Source organism: Lithobates pipiens, unplaced genomic scaffold (assembly GCF_037356315.1).
Source record: "Lithobates pipiens isolate NorthernLeopardFrog02 unplaced genomic scaffold, aLitPip1_a1.2 Scaffold_8, whole genome shotgun sequence".
In the NCBI taxonomy this organism is placed as follows: Eukaryota; Metazoa; Chordata; class Amphibia; order Anura; family Ranidae; genus Lithobates; species Lithobates pipiens.
The window spans coordinates 87,035,244-87,062,342 of record NW_027507903.1 but is presented as its reverse complement, the minus strand read 5'-3'; the positions used below and the strand labels follow the sequence as shown (position 1 = coordinate 87,062,342).

Below are 27,099 nucleotides of genomic sequence, written 5' to 3'. Positions count from 1 at the left end.
AACGGAACCAGGTAGCTTGCTTGGGGCCAGTTCACACCAGATGCAGCTTTTTTTTTTTTTTTTTTTTTTTTTTTTTTTTTTTTTTTGCACAAAATGCATGCACAGTGTTTTCCATGTATTCCAATGGCTCTAGTTCACACCATGCAGTCAGTTTCCACACCGGAAACTGACTGCATGGTGTGAACTAAAGCCATTGGAATACATGGAAAACACTGCATGTATTTTTATCAGGCAGGCTGCATCTGAGGGGCAACTGGTGAGGCTGCTTTGATCTCCTGTACCATGCCTGCAGTCTCTGACCATCTCCTGTATCATGTCTGCAGTCTCTGACCAGCTCCTGTATCATGTCTGCAGTCTCTGACCAGCTCCTGTATCATGTCTGCAGTCTCTGACCAGCTCCTGTATCATGCCTGCAGTCTCTGACCAGCTCCTGTATCATGCCTGCAGTCTCTGACCAGCTCCTGTACCATGCCTGCAGTCTCTGACCAGCTCCTGTACCATGCCTGCAGTCTCTGACCATCTGCTATATGAAAATATTTTTTAAAAAGTCATTTTCGGTATCGGTGCTGTTTCGGTTTCGGTTTTCGGCCTAGTGTATTTTTCATTTTCAGTATCGGTTTCGGCACCAAAAAACCCATTCGGTGCACCCCTAGTATATATACCGTAGTTTGTAGACTATATAACTTTCATGCAAACCGAATCATGTAAACTTGTTGGCATTTATTTTAGCAAAGACGTGTAGCAGCAATCAATTTGGCCTAAATTCATTAAGTGTGGGTTTGTTTTTGTATTGGGTATGTTTTTGCTATTACTAGTCCTTCATGTATAGTGAAGAGGGGAAATAAGCGCAGTTGTGATCAAATACCACCAAAAGTAATTTCTATTTGTGTGAAAAAATATATAAATTTCAGCGTTGCTTTAGGTTGGGTTCACGCTATTGTGAATTGGATGCGGAGTTCCCCGCATCCAATTTGCATAGCAGGTGGTTGTGACTGTCTCTCAATGGAGCTGGTATACACAACTCCGGTGCGAATTGAACAGAAGTCCTGTGCGTCTTTTGGTCAGAGTTCACCCCCAAATTCGGCTGAAATTGGACCTGATACAGTGAATGGAGACACATTGGACTCTTGCTGTGAGCTGCTTCATTCTATAATGTGAACCGAGCATTACAGTGTTGCATGACCATGTAATTGTCAGTTAAGTTAGCGCTGTACAGTAAAAAAAAAAAAGAAATGGCCTGGTCATGAATGGGGTTCAAATCTTCCATAGGTCAAGTGGTTAAGGATATTAACCCTCTCTTTGCCCTGTTTACCATTATCATTGAAAATAAAGAAAATCCCAAATTTTGGGTTGTCCCCAAAAAAGAGGGGTTATCTTCCAGTGGGTACACTAGTTCTAGTGACCTGGGGTTCCTCAAGGGATTAGCTTTATTTGCAGGGATTTCCTCACTTCCTGCTTGGTTATGGGGTAAGAATTGCAGGTACATTTTTAAAATGGGACACACATTGTGGAAAAATCTGACCAGTTATAACTCTCCCCTTAGTTTTAAGTAGATCCATTTTGGAGAAAGTAACACTAAGGCTGCTTTCACACTGGGGCGGTATTCAGGCGTTACAGCGCTAAAAATAGCGCCTGTGTAACGCCTGAAAAAAACCGGCCCCTTTAACTCCAGTAGCGATGCGCTGGCAGGACGGTGAAAAAAGTCCTGCTAGCCGCATCTTTGCAGCGGTGAAGGAGCGGTGTATTTACCGCTCCTACCCATTGAAATCAATGGGACACCGCGGCAATACCGCCGGCAAAGCGCCGCTGCGGCGGCGCTTTGCGGGCGGGTTTAACCCCTTTTCGGCCGCTAGCGGGGGTTAAAACCACCCCGCTAGCACCCGCACACCGCCGCTAACACGACGGTAAAGCGCCGCTAAAAATAGCGGCGCTTTACCGCCGACACTGCTCCCGCCCCAGTGTGAAAGCAGCCTAAAGGCTTCTTCCTTCCCTTCTGGCAGTCCCCCGCTGGAGCTTTCAAGCAGCATGAGACTGGTGCTTGTAACGCTCGCCACTGCCGCGCCAATCACCCCCTGACTGTCTAGGTATCGAATTAGGCATCAGAGCATTTGCACAAGTACAAATGCTCGGTATCCACACCGATCTTAGTATCGGTGCTGATATACAGTGTGTTTTGATCAAAAAAAGGTGACCGGTGTTATACCTCTTCACTTTATCTAATAAGAAAAGGTTTTGCCTTTTAAGTTATATTTAATTCCTCCTACCACAAAGGCATGCTGAGAATGTACCTTGAACTGCACATGCATGGCTGGTTGTTTCAGAAGACACATTGCTAGCAAGCAGATAAATAGTTTTTACTGAAGGCACAGATTCTTTTCTGCAATAATAGCTTATCTGCCAGCCATGTTTCATACTAAGGCCTTTTTCACACTTCTGTGACACGAAAGTTGCACGATTTTGTGGCCTTGATTTCAGGGAATGCCCGTGTTGAGGTCTATGGACTTCAACTCATATTAAAATTGGACCAAAGTGGTACAAGGACTACTTTTAAAGTTGTTGCGACCTGAAGACGCACGGATATATATGGTTATCATGGGGTACGACTTGTCATGCAACTCTTTTCCAAAGTTGCAGGAAAAGTCGCCCAAGTGTGAAAGGGGCCTAAGGCTAGTATAAAACTTCAATATAGTCTGCTTCCAGGGCAGTGGTGTTTGTTGCCATTACTCCTGGGATTGATGGGCATCTCAAATCCTGTAGGAATCCACTTTTGTAGTGGATTAGATGAGTAGTTCTCAACCATCAGTATATCGCTGGTGCCATGCAGGTCTCCGGCAGACCTGTCGGTGTATAAATTTGCTGTCTGTGTATAAACTTGCTAATGCCTCTTATGAGGAAGCCAATTTATATGCTGACAGGAAGAATGAACGAACTGCCATGCTTCTCGCAGCACCGTGGTAATGCATTGAAAATGACAAGCCAACAGCCACAAAGGCTGCCAGACCTTGTAATTTTCCATTCACAGGACACTGTTTTTAACATGCTGTGCTGTCTCTTTAAAGCAGATCTTCTCTGTATCGGAGCACCACAAGCAAAAAACTCTATTTTTATTCATTTTTAATATTCAAAGGGGGCTCTCCCATCCATCAGTCTGTCTCCGCGATTTTAGTTGGGAAATCACTTTGAAAAATTAGCTCCTCAGCATTTCTGGCCATGGCCATTTTGAGTAAGGGCAAATGATTTATGTAGCATTTACTTCCTGGAATATATCTGCCCTTAGCTCATGCATGCAGGGGAGAGCTGAGAAAACATCACCTCACCTCCTGAAGACACCGGGAAGTAAACATGTTGATATACACTCCTATTTACTAATCCTAGTGGCATAAGGGTTAAAAATGTTCAATGTTTTTTGGGAGAGTGAAGTTCCTCTTTAACCATTAAGCGCAAATCGCCATCATTGTATGTTGGGACTTTGACGCTAAATACCGTTAGGGCAGCAGATGGCTGCCATAACCCTGTTATTTTTGCCAATGAGTGACTGACTTTCAGATAACCGTGGTCTCCCCCACTCCCGCCATGTTCCGGTTATCTCCACCGCTTACCAGAGCCATAGGTATTGGAGATGTTAACGTTGACTAGCTCCAGCATTTCTTTTTATTGCTTTTTTTTTTGTGTGTAAATATTAGATTTGAGGGGGTGTGGTTTTATTTTTTTTTATTTTTTTAGGACAGTGTCAAAATAAAAAGTAAACTAAGAAAACAATTTAAAGTGCTCCATCACATCATGTTCTTCTGCAGAAGTGAATACATAAGTCACACCCGCATATGTATACTGTTTTCAAACTACACATGTGAGGTATCGCCTGGATCGTTGAAGTGAGAGCAATATTTCTAGCACTAGACCTACTCAAACTCTAAACATGTAATGTACTAATTTTTAAACATCTATGGAGTTTAAGGATTAGTTTGTCGCCATTCCTTGAGCAGGCGAAATTTTTGAAGCATGACATGTTGGTTATCAATTTACCTGGCTTAAAATTATATTTCCCAAGTGTTCTTCCAGGACAGCCCTTGAGAGATGGAGCTCCTCCCATCGACACAGGAAACACATTGCCACAGTTCAAAAGGCGGTCCCTCAGGTCCCTGGTCAGTCATTTGTGTTTCCTCCGTCGGAGGAACATGTTGCCAGGAACCTGGAGGCCCCTCTCAGGGGCTGCCTGAGAACCTGCAAGCCTAAGGGACCGGGTCCTGGTTTATGGCTGCAGTTTGGGTCCATACCTTTTTTTCTTTGGCTCGGGTACCGTCCAGCTGAACCGGAGCAGACCCGTTACCCTCCTCCTTCCAGTGCCGAGGTGGCCAGGGGCAGAATGACGCCGGTTTCCCCCAGGAGTGGTGAGTGGAACCTTCCATCTTCCCTCCTCGTTGCAGGGGGTCGGAGACGCCGAGCGTTCACTTCCGGCGGAACCGCGTCATCACTGCGTGCCGAGACTTCCGGTTCCGGGTCTCTAAGGGTACAAGGAGGAGAGGGAGAGCCAGCGCTGTGCCTGTAAAGCCCGACCAGCGTCCAGCTATACCGGATTAGCGGCGGGATTCGGAGCGTCAGAGGGGGACCATGGAGGCTATTCCCCAGGATACTCCGGCGGAGACAGGCACCAGCCAAACCCAGGTAGGCTGCTGGGCATGCTATTACTCTGGTGGAGTGGTGGTGTTTGTAGGCTGGGCCCTGTAGTACCCCACGGTGGCGGTTTACTCACAGTGAGGTTGTTTGTTAGTGGTGATTCTAAGAGGGACATGGTGCTGACGCTAAGAAATCCTTTGTCTTCTTATTTTCAGGCTAAAGAGATGCCAAGGGAAGACAAGACAGGCCGCAAAAAGTGTCCTAATTGTGGGAATAGGTTGTCCTCTGGCTCTAACAAAGCCCTATGCAAGCAATGCATTGCAAGCTTGCTTAAATCTGAGGCAGATTCCCCTTTAGCAAAGTTTTTTGGGCTCCTTTAAAGAGGAAATGGCGTCGACCTTTAAGTCCCTCCGGGAGTTAATCACTGACGTGGGATCAGCTGCAGCTGCCTCCACGAGTAAAACAACTATAATCTCATCCTCACCATGCCTTACAACACCCAGCTCAGGGGAGCCCCGTATGGTCAGGGAGCCTAGCCCCACGTTGATTAGCCCCGAATCCTCTGACACTGACTCGGGTCAGGAAGAGGATCAAGCAGCATCTAAAGCCTCAAAATATAGATTATCTCTCGAGGAAGTAGATGAGCTAATGGGGGCTATCTATGATACGCTGGAAATTGAGGAGGAAGAAACTCAGTTATCCAGACATGATCAAATGTATGAGGCTCTGGGGAAAAAGAAAGCAAGGGTTTTTCCTATACATAAGGTGCTTTCTGACCTTGTCCTTAAGGAGTGGTCTGAACCAGACAAGAAGGTTTTCTTTCCTAAATCCCTTAAGAGAAGGTTCCCTTTTGATGAGAGCCCAGAGGCGGTCTGGAATAAAAATCCAAAACTAGACGCCCCTCTGTCCAAAATCTCAAAGCAGGCTGATCTGGCCTTTGAGGATATGGGCCACCTGAAAGATCCCATGGACAGGAGAACAGACATTGTCTTAAAGAGGGCCTGGGATGCCTCTATGGCAGGCTTAAAACCAGCTCTAGCCACTTCCTGTGTAGCTAGAAACCTGGAGTTCTGGTTATCGCAACTACAAGAACACTTAAAGGCAGGCACTCCTAGGGGGGAGCTTTTGAAATCCTTCCCTATGCTTTTTAAGGCCACCAGTTTCATCTCTGACGCCTCCACGGACTCCGTTAAATTTACGGCTAAATCTGCAGCACTTTCAGTGGCAGCAAGGAGGTCAGTATGGATGAAAACCTGGGGGGGAGACACGGCGTCTAAAACCCGCCTGTGCAGCGTCCCTTTTACAGGAGACTTAGTCTTCGGGCCTGAATTAGACTCCGCCTTAGAAAGGACGGCGGACAAAAAGAAAACCTTTCCCGCAAAAAAGAAAAATTTTCAAAGAAAAATTTTTTCGTCCCTTTAAGGAACCCTCTAAATCAGAGAAGAGTTCAACCCCCAAAAAACATTGGTCGGGACATAAAGGGAAAGGAAAAGGGGGCATACTGTTTAGCCGCCCCAATCAGGATCCCAAACCCCAGTGACGTCAGGGTTCCTGTGGGAGGAAGATTAAGCAAATTTCTTCCTCAATGGGAAGAGACAACCTCGAACGAGTTTGTCTTAAACATAATAAAAAGGGGTCATGCGCTGGAATTTCACAGCAACCCTCCTTCCAAGTTTCTGGTGACAAAGCTTCCAAGTCACTCAGAAAAGGCCAGGGCCTTACCTTTACTAATAGGGGAAATGGTAGATCAAGAAGTATTGACACCAGTCCCTATTCAGGAACAAGGGGACGGTTTTTACTCGCACATCTTTGTGGTAAGAAAACCGTCAGGGAGATTCAGACTAATTATGAACCTCCGTCCACTGAATCGCTCCATCCGTTACAAGAGATTTCGGATGGAGTCCATTTATTCCATAAAGAATCTCCTGCAGAAAGAGACATTTATGGCAACCCTGGACCTAAGGGATGCTTATCTGCACATTCCAATAAGGGAGGAATGCCAGAAATTCCTTCGGATGGCAGTGCAGATAGACACAAAGGTTTACCACTTTCAGTGCAGAGCACTTCCCTTCGGTCTATCATCCTCTCCGAGAATCTTTACCAAGGTTCTCGGAGAGGCTTTAGTTCCTCTGAGGCTTCAATCAGTCTCAATTATCCCCTACCTAGACGATCTGCTCCTAACAGCCCACTCAGAGAGTCGTCTTTCTCAGGACCTAGAATTGACTCAACTCAGTCTGAGTCGATTAGGGTGGATTGTCAGTCAGGAGAAATCCAAGACAACCCCAACACAGGAGATCCTGTATCTGGGGTACTGGATCAAGTCTGTAGATCAGAAAATTATACTGCCGGAAGAAAAGATTTTGAATCTGTGGCAGAGAATATCTTTTCTTCAATGCAGCCCCAAGTGTACGGTGAGGGAAGTAATGTCGGTCTTAGGTCTTATGACGGCAGCCATTCCAGCCGTACAATGGGCCAGGTTCCATCAAAGAGAACTTCAGGGTTTTCTGTTAGAACAATTAAAAGGCAGAGATCTGGAGGAGGAGGTATCGATCCCCTCAAGGGTAAAACGCTCCCTCTGGTGGTGGAAGGACAGGGAGAACCTAAACAAAGGGGTTCATTGGGTCCTCCCTATCACTTCAACACTAACAACGGATGCGAGCAGTTGGGGCTGGGGAGCCCACCTAGGCTCAAGCTGGGTCCAGGACAAGTGGACCCCAGAGGAGAAATGTTTCTCTTCCAATTGGAAAGAACTAACAGCAATCCTGAGAGCTGTTCTAGCTTTCCACCCCGCAATACGGGGTCACCATCTACAAGTCCGTTCAGACAATACGACGGCTGTAGCATACATAAACAAACAAGGAGGAACCAGAAGTCCTCGTTTGATGTTGGTAGCCAGACGCATTCTCCAGTGGGCAGAAGCCAATCTGGAATCCATTTCTGCAGTTCACCTGAAAGGGGAGCTGAACAACAAGGCGGACTTCTTGAGTCGACAGAGAATTTCGAACCAAGAATGGTCCTTACACCCAGAGGCATTCAATCTCATAACAGCTCACTGGGGAGAACCAGAGGTAGACCTTTTTGCGAGCAAGAAAAATGCAAAGGTTCCCAATTTTTTCTCGCTAAACCCAGGAGATCAACCCCTGGCGGTAGATGCCTTGCAAACTCCATGGACTTTCAGTCTGGCGTATGCATTTCCCCCTCTTCATCTCATTCCGAGGGTCCTAGCAAGATTCCTCAAGGAAAAAACCTGTTTGATTCTAGTAGCACCTTTTTTGCCCAGGAGACCGTGGTTCACAACGTTGCTACAATTGACAGACTGTCTGCCTCTAAGACTTCCCTACAGACAGGACCTCCTGTCGCAGGGACCTCTTTACCATCCGCAGGTCGCCACACTGAAGCTGTCAGCGTGGTTACTGAGGAGGAAATCTTAAGGAGTAAGGGCCTGTCAGACGAGGTAATTGCGACCTTACTACAGAGTCGCAAACCAGTCACGAGAGCTATTTACAAAAAAGTCTGGAAAAAATTCAATAGCTGGCTGAATGGCCGGGACATAAATACGGCTAATATTCTACAGTTTTTACAGGAAGGTGTAAACAAGGGTTTAACCCTAAGTACTATTAAAGTACAGATAGCTGCCTTAAGTGTATACCTAGATGAACGCTTACAGGAAAATCCTTTTGTCGCTAGATTCTGTAAGGCAGTCGCTAGACGCAAGCCAGTCAGAATCACAAAAGTCCCATCCTGGGATTTAGCAGTTGTGCTAAAAGCTTTCTTGGGGTCACCCTTTGAGCCTATCTCAGAGGCCTCCCTAAGGCTTATTACCTTTAAGACAGTTCTCCTGGTGGCAATCACTTCAGCCCGTAGGGTCAGTGAAATCCAAGCACTTTCCATCAGGGAACCATTCCTACAGATCCTAGAAGACAGAGTCATTCTAAAGACAGACCCTGGGTTCTTACCAAAGGTAGCATCTAGCTTCCATAGGTCCCAAGATATTGTCCTCCCTTCATTTTGTCAAAATGCAGCAAATGAGAAAGAGGAACGTTTTCATTTATTGGATGTGAGGAGGTGTATTCTAGAATATCTTAAAATAACAAATCCATTCAGAATCTCAGACTCCCTTTTTGTCCTTTTTTCCGGACAGCGTAGGGGACAGAAAGCTTCAAAAGTAACCATAGCTAGATGGATTAGGCTAGCTATAGCAGAGGGGTATAAGGCCTTGAATAGAGATCCTCCTGAGGGTGTTAAAGCTCACTCAACAAGAGCGTTGTCTGCATCCTGGGCAGAAAGAGCTGGTGCCACCCCGGAGCAGGTATGTAAAGCAGCCACATGGTCAAGCTTTTCCACCTTTACAAGGCATTACCGACTGGACTTAATGTCTAGTCAGGATCAGGCCTTTGGGAGGAAAGTCCTCCAGGCCGTGGTCCCCCCCTAATCTGGTAAGTACTTGGGGATCCTCTCAAGGGCTGTCCTGGAAGAACACTTGGGAAAACTGGAGTTAGTACTTACCGGTAACTCCTTTTCCGGTGGTCTTCCAGGACAGCACGATCCCACCCTTTATTTGATTGTAGTGATGTACTAATGTTATTACCTGTTATGGTTTATATGTTTTTCAGTTCCATCCTTCGGTTCTTGGTGAATGACTGACCAGGGACCTGAGGGACCGCCTTTTGAACTGTGGCAATGTGTTTCCTGTGTCGATGGGAGGAGCTCCATCTCTCAAGGGCTGTCCTGGAAGACCACCGGAAAAGGAGTTACCGGTAAGTACTAACTCCAGTTTTCACAAACTATATGTTGCCTTTCCAAGTAATTTTTCTAGCAAAAAAAATATTTTAACTTGTAAACCACAAGTGTCAAAAAGAGGCTCAGTCCTTAAAGCGGTTCTTCACCCTAAAGGGGAAGTTCCGCTAGTATTATCCCTCCCCCCCTCCGGTGCCACAATCGGCACCTTTCGGGGGGAGGGGGGTGCAGTTACCTGGATAATCCAGGTATCTGCACCCAGTTCCGGCCAGACCGCCGCATGGCTCCGCCCCCCCCCCCCCCCCCCCCGTTGTGTTATGGGAAACACACAGTTCCCAGAGACACAGCGGGGGACCATAAGAGAAGCGCAGCGCAACTCGCGCATGCGCAGTAGGGAACCGGGCAGTGAAGCCCTCATGCTTCACTTCCCGATTCCCTGACAGAGGATGGCGGCGGTGGCTGCAGCGAGATGAGCGATCGCTCGTTATCTGCCGCCGACATCGCTGGAACCTGGGACAGGTAAGTGTGATATTATTAAAAGTTAGTAGCTGCTGGCTTTTAATATTTTTTTTTTTTTTAGGTGCAGCTCCTCTTTAAGTAAAGTAATGTGTAATCCAACCATGTTAAAGTGGTTGTAAACCCTGCAATTTCTACTTTTACCTGCAGGTAAGCCTATAAGGCTTGCCTGTAGGCACTGTGAATATCTCCTAAACCTGCACTATGTAGGAGATATTCACTGTATCCGCATGTGCCAACGTCATCGGCACATGCGCACTGAAGAAACTGCTTGCTCTTGCCGCTTCTTCAGGAGCTGTGCCTTGACCAGCAGTTCTGGCCAATCATGGTGCCGGAGCTCCCGAACCTGGAAGCAACTCCGGGAGATGTGTCGCTGGTCACAACGGTGAACGTAGGGACCCCTCTGCAACAGCTTCGATCTAAGGTAAGTATTTCATAATGAGCTTTGTCTTGCAGGGTGGTGTTTTTTTTTTATTTAATTATTCCCCCTCTTGAGTGTTCAGCCACTTTAAACAAACACCTGTATAAAAAGGCCAATATTCCAGTTAAAAAAAAAAAAAAAAAAAAAAAAAAAAGACAACCCCAAAATGCTAGTATAGTGAAAGTCCACATCTAAATGAACTCTTAAGTCTCTTTCACATGGGGCAGATCCATGATGATCCACCCCGTGGATATCTGCTTGCTTACCAGGGATCGCTCTGTCGATCCCCGCTGAGCAGGAAGATGACAGGTCTGTTTCTGCACACTGTGCAGGGAAGGACCTGTCAGAGTGCTGCTTTCCCCTATGGAAGATTGGATGACGATGGACCGTAGAGTCCATCGTCATCCGATCTGATGATGGATGGAAAAGTAGGTTTTTTTCGTATTGTAGCTGGTCGAATGTCAGCGGGTCAAATGGAGCATCCGTTCAGGTCTGCCTGAAAAACTGACAGGTGAACATGAACAGATCGGCTGTGTGAATGAGCCCTTAAAACTGTGAAGTACTTCTGCAATGATCCTCAAACTCATTGGGTACCTCAGCAGTTGTGCCACAACACAGACCATGAAATGGAAAGAAAGGAACTCCGCGTGGTGAAAAATCTGTAAGACAAATGGGTTTATTGAAGTTAAAATGTTAATTACAAGTGTAAAAGGGTCACAGCATTAAAAAACACCCTGTGCACTCCGGTGGATGCGATGACATCAGCTCCTGTGCTCAGGCACAGCATAGCAGCTGACGTCCTCATGCCTGTCGGAGGAAGTGTTGAATTTTTAAATGTTCACTTTAATAGACCTACTTTGCCTTGTGGCTTTAGGCTGCATTCACACTCATTCTGGAAACTAGCATTGACCAGAGACTGGTATTTTTGCTAATGCTAAGCTTTTCCATGATTACTTGCTCTGATGCTAAAACCGATACCTTCACGTTGCAGCGACTTGAAAAAAGGTTCCTTCACTACTTTTTTGAGATTTCATTGTTACTTGCATTGACTTCTGTTAAATGAAGTCAAAAGCTGCAATGAAATCTGAGGTCCAAATCACACTGATCTGCAGTTTTGAAAATTTTGCCGAATGAGCATGATTTCAAAGGCACACTGGTGTGAACCAGGGCTTACTGTTTTTAATTATAAAGAAATGGTAGTAATTTTTCTTTCTTGGTCCTGGTTCATGCTTATACAATTTTTTTTTTGGTGCTTTTTTGCAGAAACGCACTACAGTTTATTTAACATGGTTTCCTACGAGACATGTCTATATATTTTTAAGCTGCTGCTTTTCGGAAAGGGTCCGTTTTTTTTTGTTTGTTTTTTCAATAGAAATCAATTGAGACGCTGCAGAAAAGTATGTTATGTATTTTTAATGTGTTCAGACGCATTTCATGAGTTTTAATCTGCCCAACGACAAATTGGCTGAAAAGCACAGAAAAGCAGAACGCATCACAAAAAGCACTGCAGAAATGTATGACAAGTAAACTGCATAGATGGAAACCAGGCCTAAAACTCACATGACACTCAAAATAGGTATTGATGATAATTGGTATTGGCGAGTACTTGAGAAAAAGTATCGGTACTTGGTCGTACAAAAACTTGTTATTGGTGCATCACTACTGGGAATCCGCCAGGACTGCAAGTTGTGCTTACATGGTCATTAAATCGAATGGCACATGAGACAGACATTAAAAAACTACCTGAAGCTGTATTCCCCCCCCCCCAAAAAAAAATAAAAAAGATGCAGGAGATTTTTTGGCACGTGCAAGGCAGCCCATTAATACGTATGTTTCTGCTACGCAAAGTGTGAATGAGACCTTGCTATGCATATTCTTTCTACCTCTTTCATTGCCTGTGTTGTAGCATAACTACTGAGGTACCTAAAGAGCCTTTGAAGCGCCTATATGAGGACTGGTTTATTATACAAGTGCGTATGACCTCAGATAATTAGGGATCATTTTATTTGGTAAGAGGCTTGCAATTAATGGTGGTGGATGAAACAAAATCACTGCATTGGATAGGCCTGAGGGGTTTCCTGCGTTTTTATGATTTAGGAATAATGGCCTTATAAGAAGTGTTTATTTACTTGGTTGGAATAAAACCCATTACTTAAAGGCTGAGCTCAGCATTTTCAGTTTAATACAAAATATTCATTTAAATACTGGTAGCATCTGGATGGTGCTTGATGTCACTGAGGGTGTTGGGGGACTCTGCAGCAGACTTTGTGGCTATGAAGAGAATGAGGTTTCTGGAGGAAGCTGCTTGCATTTGTGGGGGTGGGGTCTTTTCAAGCTCCCTTTCGGTAATCTGTATACCCCAGCAAGGGGCTGGACAGCATGTTTGTAGGTTGGGGGGCATTATGGGGCTGATGGCTGTGCAGGGTGCTGAGGGCTTGTAGAGGGTCTGGGCAATATGGACCATGCACTGTGGCAGGTCAAGTGGGTATGTGAAGCTGGAAGGTTTTGTGGGAGGATAGGCCGCCAGCCTGGTGGTTGGGTTATACTGGACTAAAGAGTGCTGTCCTGGGATTTCAAGCACCCAGCTCTTCCCATGAATCAGCAGATAGACTTAATGATGTCTCCTGTGCCTTCTAGAGGTGTATGGTGGCAGGTGTACTTTCTTTGTTTTTTTGTTATTTTTTTTTATGAATTTTACAGTGACACTCCTATTAAAGTGGTTGTGAGGTCATTTTTTGACTTTTACCTACAGGAAGGCCTATAATAAGGCTAACCTGTAGTTAAAAAAAAAAAAAAATCTCCTAAACCTGTATGGTTTAGGACAGGGGTATCAAACTGGTGGCCCTCCAGCTGTTGCAGAACTACAAGTCCCATGAGGCATTGCATGGATGACAGTAACAAGCAAGACTCGCAGAGTCAAGTTGGGACTTGTAGTTCAGCAACAGCTGGAGGGCCACCATTTTGAGACCCCTGGTTTAGGAGATATTCCCCCCGCAATGTGCTGCTGACTGCAGTGGCGCATGCGTATATGGGATTCTCGGCTGGAAGCCCAGCAGACGCCGGACCCTGCCGGGAAGTAATCTCACGCGTGCATCCGCGGGACTGACGATATCGCGGCTCCGGCCACTCACAGCGCCGGACCTGCGATACCCGGAAGAAACGCCAAGGGAACATGTCAGCTCCCTCAGCGTGGATCGGGCCAGATGTCGCGGCCTCGTTCTAAGGTAAGTATTTCATAATGAGTTAGTATGTGATGCATACTAGCTCTTTATGCCTTTTCCTTTTGCAGGTGAGGAAATAAAAAAAATTCAGCGGATTTACAACCACTTTAAGGCTGGGTTCACACTGCTGCTGGGGGGAGATCCGGATGTGATTCGCACCGCAAATCACATCCGATCTCCGTAGCGATGCGAGTTCAGCCATACAGATAGTATGGCTGAATTCGCATCGCTCCCGCAGCAAACTCGCACGGGACCCTTTTTTTGGTCCGCAACAGAATCGGATCGCATGAGGGTTCACACCATGCGATCCGATTCCTGTGCGAGTCGGCAGATCGCACTGCGATATGCGGACGGATCTGGGGGTGTCATTAACATATCATTGACACTCCCAGCCGTCCGCATAGGGCAGTGTGAACTGCCGGCGGGAGTAATGCGATGCGGGAAAACGCCGCGGATTCGCGGCGTTCCCGCATCGCAGCGGTGTGAACCCGGCCTTAATGATGCTTTATACCAGGGTTCTCAACTTTTAAAACTAAGGACCAGTTTACTGTCCTTCAGACTTAGAGCGGAGTTACACCCATTTAAAAGTCAGCAGCTACAAAGAGTATCTGCTGACCATTAATAATCACTCACCTGTCCCATGGTCCAGTGATGCGCATGGCTGGGCATTCTTCTGGGACCTGTGCCAGAAGATTGGGGGGGGGGGGTGACTTGGCAAATGTAGCATGTCAGGGGGGTCACCAGCACTTAGTGGAAATTCAATTTTTGGGTGGAACTCCACTTTACGGGCGCTGGTTTGTGGCCGGGGGGGGAGGGGTTAGAAAATGTCAGACATTTCCTCTGGGTTGGTTGGTCTGTTAAATTGGTATCAGTTGGAGGAATAGTGCCCCATTATTGGTGGGAGGAATAGTGCCCCATTATTGGTGGGAGGAATAGTGCCCCATTATTGGTGGGAGGAATAGTGTCCTGTCATTCATGCCAGTGGCTGAAATTATGCCCAGTGCTAGTGCTGGTGGGAATAATACTGCACAGTTGAGACCACTGATTTACACAAATATTTTTTTTTTTTTAAGGTAAACTTTATATTTTAAATTTGGGGGGCTCTGGGTAAATACATTCATGTTTGTTCAGTTTTACTTGATTTAAATCCACCGTGCACGACATCTTGCAACACCACTTGTTGCCCAGGAGGTGATTGGAGGCAGGATAGGCGCTTCCGCACTGGCAATCTAGGTAAATGCTCGCTCGTTATAGAGCACGGAGCGGACACCTTGTTGTAGGTGTCGCGCTGCCCTTTGTGAGCGCGTCGATGGGCTTTCGCTGGCGGCAGAGAGGGGCGTGGCTACAGTTTAATGTTAGTTTGTACCCGGAAGCTGCAACATGCCCGTGACCGCCACTTCCGGGGCCTGTCCTTCCAGCGCTCTGTGTCACGTGCCCCGGCGACATCTTAGTGCCCGGATCAAGCCGACTAAAATGGCTTCATCCAGCGGGCCCACCGAGAAGAAGAAAGTGACCGAGCTCCGCGTTATCGACCTGAAGTCCGAGCTGAAGCGGAGGAACCTGGACGTGACCGGGGTGAAGAACGTGCTGGTGGCCCGGCTCAAGCAGGTATGGGCCCCGGTGGGAGGGGAATGTGGTGGGGAGGCCTCGTTACCGCCCAGTCGCGTCTCTCATTCGCGCTAGAGGTGTGCGCGGCAGAGCCGGGCTTTGTGTGTCTCTGGGGCTGGTGTACGAGATACGGCGAGCCGTGGCGGATCGGGGAGGGGGGCGCTGTACCAAGAGAGTTTGTGCCGTACATCTAATCTATATACTGTGATATGGCCGTCATCTGTCCGATCCATCTCCGTGTGTGTGTGTGCAGATCATACCTGGGGCTCAGCTGCAGGCCTCATGCACCAAGACATAATAAACTTGCTCCTAAAAACATGTTTGGCAATTCTTTCTATTGGCCAGAATATTCTACCCATTGAAATTAATACATGCTTAAAGTTTTACTAAACTCAGGACATGGCATTTGCTATATCTGGTCTCCTACAGGAGTATTATTGTACAGGATTTATAAAGCGCCAAAGTTTTAAACAGCACTTTACAATATATAAAAGGGAGACATTGTTGCAAAACAAGAGGATTAAAGTGGTTGTAAACCCTTACAGACCACTTTGACCTACAGGTAAGCCTAGATTAAGGCTTACCTGTAGGTCCATGAAATATCTCCTAAACCTACACGGTTTAGGAGACATTTACAAAAAGACAGGCTCCACTGTCTACAGTGCATGCGCCGTAGACAGCGGCGCGCAGGTGCACTGAGCACGGAGATGTGCCGCTCCTGTATGCTCCCGTGCGCATGCGTGGGAGTGATGTCATCGCGGCTCCAGAAGTGACTCCAGGATACATGGCAGCGGTGAAGGTAAAGGAGGAGGACCGAATCGGGGGCTTCGTTCACAGGTAAGTTATTCATAATGAGCTAGTATGCTATGCATACTAGCTCATTATGCCTTTGCCTTGCAGGTTGCATTTAAAAAACAAAAGTGCCTTTACTTCCTCTTTAAGAAGGCCCTGCTCAGAAGAGCTTACAATCTAATAGGATAGGTTAAGTGGTACAAAAGGATGTAACTGAGAGATGAGCTGATGGGAGTCAAAAAAGATTAGTTGGATTAGATCGGCTTCCTCGAAGAGAAGTTTCCAGGGTTTGAAGGCAGCCAGAGTAGGCGATAGTCGCACAGGTTGAGGTGGAGATTGCCAGAGGATGGGAGAGGCTCTAAAGTCCTGGAGATGAGCATGGGAGGGGGAGGTGAGGGAGCTTGAGAGAACAGTTTGGGTGATCTTTGGGGCAGAGCTGTGAACTGCTTTGTATGTTGTGATTAGTAATTAGAATTTTAATTTTCTGGGTGATCAGAATCCAGTGTAGATTGGCAGAGAGGGGTGACAGACACTGAGCGGTTGGTAAGGTAGATGAGTCTGGCGGCAGACTGAAGAGGGGATAGCCTATAGAAAGGTTGGCCTATTAGAAGGAAGTTGCAGTAGTCAAGGCAAGTGATAAGGGAGAGGATGACTAACTTGGCAGTTTTTTTAAGGGGGCAAATTTTATGCAATGTTAACAAAAGCGTATTCTAGAACTTTTGACTGATTGGATTTGGGGCTGAAAGGACAGGTCAGAGTTTAGGATTACACCTAGTACCTCTGGCATGAGGGGAGGGATTGATGGTTGTATTAATAACCTACATTGGCGTATATTATTTGGTCTTTGGGAAAGTTATAGAGTCTACAAACTATGGTGCCAATCACTGAAAATTGATCGCATCTGATCAGGCCTTCAGTACATCAGGTGTAGCTCATTTCTTGAGACATTAACAAGTCAGGAAAGTACAAATACCCCCAAATGAAACCTTTTTACAAAGTAGAAATTCCAAGGTTTTAAGTAGCGTGGTGAGTTTTTTTTTTTTTTTTTTTAAGTTGTCATTTTTTTCCCACAATTCTTTGCAAAATGAAGATTTTATTTTTCCACAAAATTGTCATATCAGGTTATTTCTCACACACAGCATATGCATACAACAAATTACACCCCAAAATACATTCTGCTACTCCTCCCGACTACGGCGATAACACATGTGTAGGACTTTTACACAGCGTGGTCACATAGAGAGACCGAACATTGAAGTACTACGTTCAGGCGTTCTAGGAGCATAAATGACACATTTCATTTCATTCCATTCCTACCCATCACACTTTTGAAGGTCCTGGAGCACCAGGATAGTGAAATTACCCACAAAATGACCCCATTTTGGAAAGCAAACACCCCAATATATATTCTATGAGGCATGGGCTGCAAATAAGTACTCGGGTACTCTGATGGCCCGGTGACAGGTACTCTTGTACTCTGATGGCCCGGTGATGGGTGCTCAGGTACTCGGGTACTCTTGATGTGCCGTGACAGGCCCTCTTTATTGGGGGGGGGGGGGAGGAGCGTGCGAGCGAGCAATCGGTGTGATTGGTGTACACTGTAATCTCCTTATCACACACGATCGGTGTGGGAGGAGGAGAACCTGCTAACATCTCAACACGTGGGTAAACAGCCGGCCAATGGCTGTTTACCAGCGTCGGTGGCGAGCAGTGTTCCTGGGGAACACACCGCCACCCACGCGCAGCGTGATTGCGTGCATGCGCCATACACAGTGGGGGTGTGATCGGCCGCGACTTCATCACAGCCGATCACGTGGTAAACAGCCATAACCAATGGCTGTTCACCCCCCTTCGGTGGCGAGCTGTGTCTCCGTGACATGCCGCCACTGAAAAAACAGGGATGCGTGCACATTCCCTGTTTAAACAGGTGGCCTCCTGCCACAATAGGTGCGCCGCCTGGCCTTCGGCCGGGAAGCAGTTAAGGAAGTGGTGCAACATCCATGCTGATATACCAGTTAGTATTCCAAGAGGAGACTGAAGGAGTGCGGGAGTTGAGTAGACAGATATGTCATCGGTGTGTAGATGGTGTTGGAAGCCATGGGCGGTTATCAAGTGACCAAGGGAGGCTGTGTAGATAAAGGAGTCCGAGAACTTGGATGACCTAACACACGTGCGCAATGGAGAGGAGGAGACAGAGTTGTAAACAACACTGAAGGAGTGTTGCGATGGGGAGAACCAGGGTTAAGCAGAATCTTTGAGGCCACGTGAACAGAGTTTGAGGTAGAGTAGGTGGTCAACAGTATCGAAGGCCGCAGAGAGGTCAAGTAGGAGTACAGAGTAGTGGCCATTGGTTTTAGCAGTTAGCAAATCTTTAGTCAATATTAGTCAGGCAGTTTCTGTGGAGTTTACCAGTACACAAAGCTGCACTTAGGTTAATTATCCCGGTGGCTGCCTCTCCAAAGATTAAGCTCCCCTAGAGGAGCTCCAAGTATAAATAACGTGTGAAATGTGGGGTCAGTGGCACTGCCTATGACGTGAGCATATAAGTTGGTTCTCACCAAGCATACAATTTTATGTATACCCTTGGATTTACATGCAAAAATCCCCTATATATTTTCTCAGATGGGAATGACAAAGGTATATGATGAGCCCACCAGACATCTTGGTGCCATCCAACTCTCTCCTGTTAGAAGTAACTATAGTGACTATAGCTGGGTTGCTCCAACCAGAGGGAGTGGAACTATATTCACGCTACCCCTGTAGGGGTGCAAGGAGTCGGTGATTAGGGACCCTTCAGGGGGAGCACTAAATTCACCTGGAGTTTCTATGGGCACAAAAGTTGCTTAATATTTCTGGACATTTGTACACTAATTTATAAATATTTTTTATGGACAATACATATATTATATATTTTTTCTTGCACATAAATTAAGTTTTCACGTACACTAATCTAGTGCATTAGATGTGTGCACTCACTGTGTTGTTCTGGGGTGTGTGTGTGTGTGTGTGTGTGTGTGTGTGTGTGTGTGTGTGTGTGTGTGTGTGTGTATACACAGTGCCTTGTGAAAGTATTCGGCCCCCTTGAACTTTTCAACCTTTTGCCACATTTCAGGCTTCAAACATAAAGATATAAAATTTTAATTTTTTGTGAAGAATCACCAACAAGTGGGACACAATTGTGAAGTGGAATGAAATCTATTGGATAATTTAAACTTTTTTAGCAAGTAAAAAACTGAAAAGTGGTGCGTGCAAAATTATTCGGCCCCTTTACTTTCAGTGCAGCAAACTCACTCCAGAAGTTCAGCGAGGATCTCTGAATGATCCAATGTTGTCCTAAATGACTGATGGTGATAAATAGAATCCACCTGTGTGTAATCAAGTCTCTGTATAAATGCACCTGCTCTGTGATAGTCTCAGGGTTCTGTGGAAAGCGCAGAGAGCATCATGAAGACCAAGGAACACACCAGGCAGGTCTGTAATACTGTTGTGGAGAAGTTTAAAGCCGGATTTGGATACAAAAAGATTTCCCAAGCTTTAAACATCCCAAGGAGCACTGCAAGCGATCATTTTGAAATGGAAGGAGTATCAGACCACTGCAAATCTACCAAGACCTGGCCGTCCCTCTAAACTTTCAGCTCAGACAAGAAGACTGATCAGAGATGCAGCCAAGAGGCCCATGATCACTCTGGATGAACTGCAGAGAACTACAGCTGAGGTGGGAGAGCCTGTCCATAGGACAACAATCAGTCGTACACTGCACAAATCTGGCCTTAATGGAAGAGTGGCAAGAAGAAAGCCATTTCTCAAAGATATCCATAAAAAGTCTTGGCTAAAGTTTGCCACAAGCCACCTGGGAGACACACCAAACATGTGGAAGAAGGTGCTCTGGTCAGATGAAACCAAAATCGAACTTTTTGCCCACAATGCAAAACAATATGTTTGCCGTAAAAGCAACACAGCTCATCACCCTCAACACACCATCCCCACTGTCAAACATGGTGGTGGCAGCATCATGGTTTGGGCCTGCTTTTCTTCAGCAGGGACAGGGAAGATGGTTAAAATTGAGGGGAAGATGGATGCAGCCAAATACAGGACCATTCTGGATGAAAACCTGTTGGAGTCTGCAAAAGACCTGAAACTGGGACGGAGATTTATCTTCCAACAAGACAATGATCCCAAACATACAGCAAAATCTACAAAGGAATGGTTCACAAATAAACGTATCCAGGTGTTAGAATGGCCAAGTCAAAGTTCAGACCTGAATCCAATTGAGAATCTGTGGAAAGAGCTGAAAACTGCTGTTCACAAATGTTCTCCATCCAACCTCACTAAGCTCAAGCTGTTTTGCAAGGAAGAATGGGCAAGAATTTCAGTCTCTCGATGTGCAAAACTGATAGACATACCCCAAGCGTCTTGCACCTGTAATCGCAGCAAAAGGTGGCTCTACAAAGTATTAGCGCAAGGGGGCCGAATAATTTTGCACGCCCCACTTTTCATTTTTTTATTAAAAAAAGTTTCAAAAAATGCAAAAATTTCGTTCCACTTCACAATTGTGTCCCACTTGTTGGTGATTCTTCACAAAAAAATAAAATTTTTATATCTTTATGTTTGAAGCCTGAAATGTGGCAAAAGGTTGAAAAGTTCAAGGGGGCCGAATACTTTTGCAAGTGTGTGTGTGTGTGTGTGTGTGTATGTATATATATTTCTCTTTTTATTTGGCCCTGATTCATGGTGTGGGGGTTTTTTTTTTTTTTTGTCTGATACTCCTATCACGTATATATTTCTCTAAACTGCTTTTACTTTTTTAGAATATTGGATATCTGATGTTATCGTTTTTCTTCGGTTTACATTGCTGTGGGGAATTTATATTGGATTTATATTCTGATGAGAGAGTTGGCTGGCACTGGGTTGTCTGATGGGCTCATCATAACTTCGTCACTCCCATCTGAGAGAATATATAGGGTTTTTTTGCATGTAAATCCTAGGTTACACTTACATGGTATGCTTGGTGAGAACCAACTTATATGCTCAGATCATTGGTAGTGCCACTGACTCCACATTTCACAAGTTCGTTTTTGTGGAGTGCTGTGAGCAAAAGTCTGTAAAGGGTCAAAAAGGTTATTTTCACTAAGGTAGTAGTTAAGACGATTGTACAGGCCTTATGTACAAATGATATTATACAACCTCTCCGGAACAATGTAACTTGACAAATGGTAACCCACGCTTAACCACTTCTCACCCGGCCAATGTACATATACGGCCGGATGGGAGCTCTCTTCTTAGAGGACATTCAGGAATGTCCTTCAGAAGGAGGGGGATCGTGCGTGCCTGCGCAGCGGCGCGATCCCGATTTGTACTCGTGTCACCCGGACACAGCGCATCTCGGATTGGCAGGAGGGCTTTGTGATTGGCCCTCCTGATCACATGACGGCCATGTCCAATCACGGCCGTCATGTGATGTAAACAAACAGCCGGTTGCTAGGCAATCGGCTCCTCCTCTCCTCGCACAGAAGTCATTGCTGAGGAGTGCAAATCGCTGCAGCCGGCTGGTGATCAGTGAGTATGAGCTGTTTTTACCAGGGATGCACCGAAATTTCAGCCGCCAAAACATATCGGCCGAAAATGCCCTTTTCGGCAATTTGCCGAAAGAGAAAAACGGCCGATAATGGAGCCGAAAATGGGGCGTGGCCTTTGTGGGGGCCCTGCCCCTGGTGACGCCCATCATGGGGGGTGTGTAGCGCAGGAGAGCTGCCTCCGCTGCCTGTTTGATCACAGCGCCGGGAACATCACAGCTTTCATTTCAATAGCTGTGTGTTCCCGGGCCGCGCGCCGTCACACGCAGCCCCTCCCCCCTTGTCCGGGCACTTAGATAGACAGATCATCCGCAGGATTGGACGGATGATCTGTCTATCAAAGTGCCCGGACAAGGGGGAGGGGCTGCGTGTGACGGCGCGCGGCCGAGAACACACATCTATTGAAATGAAAGCTGTGATGTTCCCGGCGCTGTGATCAAACAGGCGGCGGAGGCGGCTCTTCCCTGCACAGGCTGGCTGCAAAATGGGGGACACTGGCCTGCAATGGGGGATGCCTCCTGTACCACGTCCTCTGTCTCTGACCATCTCCTGTACCGCGTCCCCAGTCTGACCGCCTCCTGTACCGCGTCGGCCAGTCTGACCGCCTCCTGTACCGCGTCGGCCAGTCTGACCGCCTCCTGTACCGCGTCGGCCAGTCTGACCGCCTCCTGTACCGCGTCGGCCAGTCTGACCGCCTCCTGTACCGCGTCGGCCAGTCTGACCGCCTCCTGTACCGCGTCGGCCAGTCTGACCGCCTCCTGTACCGCGTCGGCCAGTCTGACCGCCTCCTGTACCGCGTCGGCCAGTCTGACCGCCTCCTGTACCGCGTCGGCCAGTCTGACCGCCTCCTGTACCGCGTCGGCCAGTCTGACCGCCTCCTGTACCGCGTCGGCCAGTCTGACCGCCTCCTGTACCGCGTCGGCCAGTCTGACCGCCTCCTGTACCGCGTCGGCCAGTCTGACCGCCTCCTGTACCGCGTCGGCCAGTCTGACCGCCTCCTGTACCGCGTCGGCCAGTCTGACCGCCTCCTGTACCGCGTCGGCCAGTCTGACCGCCTCCTGTACCGCGTCGGCCAGTCTGACCGCCTCCTGTACCGCGTCGGCCAGTCTGACCGCCTCCTGTACCGCGTCGGCCAGTCTGACCGCCTCCTGTACCGCGTCGGCCAGTCTGACCGCCTCCTGTACCGCGTCGGCCAGTCTGACCGCCTCCTGTACCGCGTCGGCCAGTCTGACCGCCTCCTGTACCGCGTCGGCCAGTCTGACCGCCTCCTGTACCGCGTCGGCCAGTCTGACCGCCTCCTGTACCGCGTCGGCCAGTCTGACCGCCTCCTGTACCGCGTCGGCCAGTCTGACCGCCTCCTGTACCGCGTCGGCCAGTCTGACCGCCTCCTGTACCGCGTCGGCCAGTCTGACCGCCTCCTGTACCGCGTCGGCCAGTCTGACCGCCTCCTGTACCGCGTCGGCCAGTCTGACCGCCTCCTGTACCGCGTCGGCCAGTCTGACCGCCTCCTGTACCGCGTCGGCCAGTCTGACCGCCTCCTGTACCGCGTCGGCCAGTCTGACCGCCTCCTGTACCGCGTCGGCCAGTCTGACCGCCTCCTGTACCGCGTCGGCCAGTCTGACCGCCTCCTGTACCGCGTCGGCCAGTCTGACCGCCTCCTGTACCGCGTCGGCCAGTCTGACCGCCTCCTGTACCGCGTCGGCCAGTCTGACCGCCTCCTGTACCGCGTCGGCCAGTCTGACCGCCTCCTGTACCGCGTCGGCCAGTCTGACCGCCTCCTGTACCGCGTCGGCCAGTCTCTGACCGCCTCCTGTACCGCGTCGGCCAGTCTCTGACCGCCTCCTGTACCGTGTCGGCCAGTCTCTGACCGCCTCCTGTATTTTTTAAAAAGTCATTTTTGGTTTTCGGCCTAGTGTATTTTTCATTTTTGGTATCGGCACCAAAAAACCCATTCGGTGCATCCCTAGTTTTTACAGCTTTTTACTAACTGATCACCAGTCTAGTGGCAACAGACATCACCACACAGTGTAAACACACATGTCACCACACATGTCCCCAAATAAAAAAACACATGTACCCCACATATGTCCCACTAAAATCACATGTTCTAATGATTATCTGCACACATAAACATGTAGCAGAATACATTTTGGCTTAAATTTATGTCAAAATTTTATTTTATTGGATTTCTTTTAAAATGGAAAAAAACTCTTTCAGCTCGTGAATAAATACCACCAAAATAAAGCTCTATTTGTGCGAACAAAATGATAAAAATGTCATTTGGGTACAGTGTAGCATGACCGCGCAGTTGTCATTGAAAGTGCGAGAGCGATGAAAATTGGTCTGGGAAGGAAGTAGTGGTTAAACACCCATTCTGCTTTTACATAACACGTTTATCTGCATTTTGCCGTGCTTGCGTCTACAAGCATTTATTTATGTTTTATAGCCAAAAATGTAACTCATGTGAAAGAAACGCAGCTTAAGGGTTTTTTATAAATTTATTTTTATTTTTTTTGCATCGCAAAAAATGCCTCTATGCTCAACTGCCTAGAAATGACTGTAAATGGTCCTGTGTATATGTACTGATAGGGTAACATAGAGAAGAGTTCAGGGGCAGTTGAAATAAACTCCCAACTGCTCCTAAAGGTCCCTTTTTACCAGCAGCATTGTACATGAGGCCTAGGCGTTCTAGAAGTTTAGAGGTAAATGGGAGCAATGAGTTGGGTCCTAAGCTGTTCAGGTTGGTGGGTCCAGTAGTTGAAACAGGATCCAGCGAACAATTGGTTAAGTGGGCTTGCAAGCTCTTTAGTAGTAGCCAGTTTGAGAGGAGAGTGACTGACTGTGCTGTTTTTGGCAAGGTATGTTGAGTGGAGAAGATGTATACACAGTGGAGGGAGGGTTCCTCACATTGTATCAATCTTGTTTTTGTACTGATTGACAATCTCTTGGAAAGTGAGTGAGAGGGTGGGGACAAAGCAGAATTGAAGGTTGAGAAAAGTTGAGACTGGGTGCCAAAGTAGCTTTGTTTTATGCCACAGTCATTCAAGAGCCCAGCAATGTCTCTTGAGATTTCTAGTGTCAGTTTGCCAGGGTTGTAATAGTCGAGGCCTGATTCTGTGTGTAGTTAGACGAGAAAGTTTGTCTGGTGGTAATGAGTGAACTGGTTGTAGAGAGAGGCGGACAGGGGAGAGATTGTCATAGGTGGTCAGTAGCAGAATAGCGAAGAGAAGGGTTAAAGTGGCGAAGGTTCCTACAAGTATTAGTTTGCCGCTTGAATGGGTGGTTGGAGGCAAGGATATATTGTAACTTATGAGTTTGTGATTAGAGAGAGGAAAGAGGGTGTTGGTGAGGTTGCCAGGAGTGCAGAGTTGGAAAAATACAAGGTCGAGGGTATTGCCATTACAGTGAGTAGAAGTTGTGTATCCATTGGGTTAAGTCAAAGGATGAGGTGAAGTTGACCTGTAGCTGGGCTATTTACATTGACAAGAATGTTGAAGTCACCAAGTGTCACAGTAGACAGAACATAATGCAGTTATTTTAGAAAATATAAACTGCTAAACCCTTTTCTCATCTGCAGTATAAAGCAGTCTTGTGACTACGAGTGTCTGGTTAAAGCGTTTTTGGAGTTTTTTTTTTTTTTTTTTTTTTTCATTCTGCTCTCACCTGAGGCTGCAGAACCCCTGACCCTCTGTCTGCACAGTGCGGATTGGCCCTGTGCCAATCACATGCACCCCCAGGAAAAACTAAACTGAGCATGTGCAGCTTGCCCTCGAGGCTCTTACTATTAGCAGGTGGATTGGTGACAGTGTAAGAAAGGGAGGGTCAGCAAAGCCAGGATCAAACACCCTTTTCACACAGTGGAGGATTAACCTCTTTGGTTCCTCAATGAATAGAGCCAGCATGCTTTACTGTGTAATACAGATTTATTTTACTGTTGTGGGTTTAGTAACACTTGAAGTGCTAAATGTGCCTATCGTTTAGACATGTTTACATATGTTTTTCTTCCCCCTGCCCAAAAACTTGATTCCTGAACATGATGGGTTTTTTCACCCTCTAAACTTTGTGCCTAACCTGTGCCACTATGATATATGGTGTGGCCCTCGGACCTCAGCAGTCTGTAGTGGGAGCATTGATTAGGGTGATGGTGTTTAAGTGTTTAACCCAAAAAGAAAAATGGAGATCCTGGTCTCTTAAAGCAGGGCTAACAGCAGAGTGCTTGTGCCGTGTCATCTGCCCCTCTCTAAACTAAAAAACAAAACAAAAAAACCTGTCTGATCCTGCCTCTTTCTGCGCTGACATCATGATAATCATGGCCGCTGAGCCCTGACCACTGTGATCAACGTAGGTCCCCCTGTCATCTGCAGTCTCTGCCCCTCCCCCCCCATCACCTAACTTCCTGCCTGTTGGCTCCCTGTTCTGTTAACAACCCCCCCCCCCCCCCTCCCCCCTCGTTATTTGTACAAATAAATCCTAAATGGTCCCTGCAGGCCATGTTATTATACCTTGCCATACCATGCTGTATTAGTCTTTTTATAAAAACGAGGCATGTAAATATCTTTTTAATTTGATCTTTCAGGCCAGTCATGTGACTGTTGGCCGGTTTCCAGGGCTATTGCAGGAGGGGCTGAGCAGCCATGTGATCTCCCTGGCTGATGTCAGAGGGAGATCTTGACCCCTCATGCAGAAGCCATGTATCAGAGCTGTACGGTGGCCACGAGTCATGTTATTGGTCTAAAGATAGCTTGAAAAAGCTATTTTTCTATCCGTCTGCAGAACAGATCGGATGATCACGGAAAGCCGGTCCATAGAGGAGAGCAGAGATCTGCTATCAATGGAGCGTTCCCCGCTAAGCAAGCGGATGTACACGGGGCAGATCATCGCAGATCCATCCCATGTGAAAGGGGCCTAAGAGTGCTCCAATTCTCAGCTCGTTACCTGTATAGGGGATCGTATACTTATTTCACTCTATGAAATGCAAATCAATTTATAACCTGTTGAAATGTGTTTTTATGGATATTTTTGTTCGGTCTCTGATAGACTGATCAATTCTGTCAGTCAGTCAGGCAAACTTACAAAATCGGCAGGGGATCAAATACCTTTTCCCTCACTGTAGTTCTTAAAGCTCCCAGGGAGTGGGTACAGTCTTAACAGGTACCCGCTCCACCTTCCAGTTGGATCACTGCAGCTTACCGAGCAAAAGTTGACCCTGCCTTCTGGAACACCTCACAGGTCTGACTGCCGGACCGTTCACAAATTCGATTTTCACAAAGCCCAGAGCCAGCGCTGATAGTTCCCCCCCCCTCCTCCAGCACAGCCTCCCTCAGCACAGAGAGAGCTGGGACTCCTGAGAGGATGTGCCATGTTTTCTGTGAGAAAGCACTAGGTGTGTGCAATCTGCTGTGGTTGTTAGTATATTGCTAACACCACACCAAACTAGAGGTGCGCGATTAATCGCGAAACGATTGCGATCTCGATTCACCCCCCCCCCCCACGCGATCTAAGTTCTGGTTGACCCGCGATTTGCTTTTAGCACCGCCGGTTCCACGTAACCAGCATGGAACACAAATGGCAGATATCGGAACTGACGTCAGTCATTGGTGCGTGCGATGTGGCGTGC

At 47.2% G+C, this 27,099-nt stretch overlaps 1 protein-coding gene across 5 annotated transcripts in view; it reads left to right on the top strand.

Moving 5' to 3' along the window:
• Positions 1–27,099, top strand: part of SLTM (SAFB like transcription modulator) — a 147,328-nt gene that overhangs the window by 33,682 nt on the left and 86,547 nt on the right. For 2 of the 5 annotated variants that reach the window (XM_077474177.1, XM_077474175.1), the window contains exon 1: positions 14,919–15,117. The exons of 2 other annotated variants lie outside the window; for them this stretch is intronic. In XM_077474177.1, coding sequence (XP_077330303.1) covers positions 14,983–15,117 — 135 coding nt within the window. In that variant the 5' untranslated portion in view covers positions 14,919–14,982. Of the gene's footprint in view, positions 1–14,917; positions 15,118–27,099 lie in introns of those variants that run through there. One more of the 5 variants, XM_077474173.1, reaches the window with a different exon arrangement.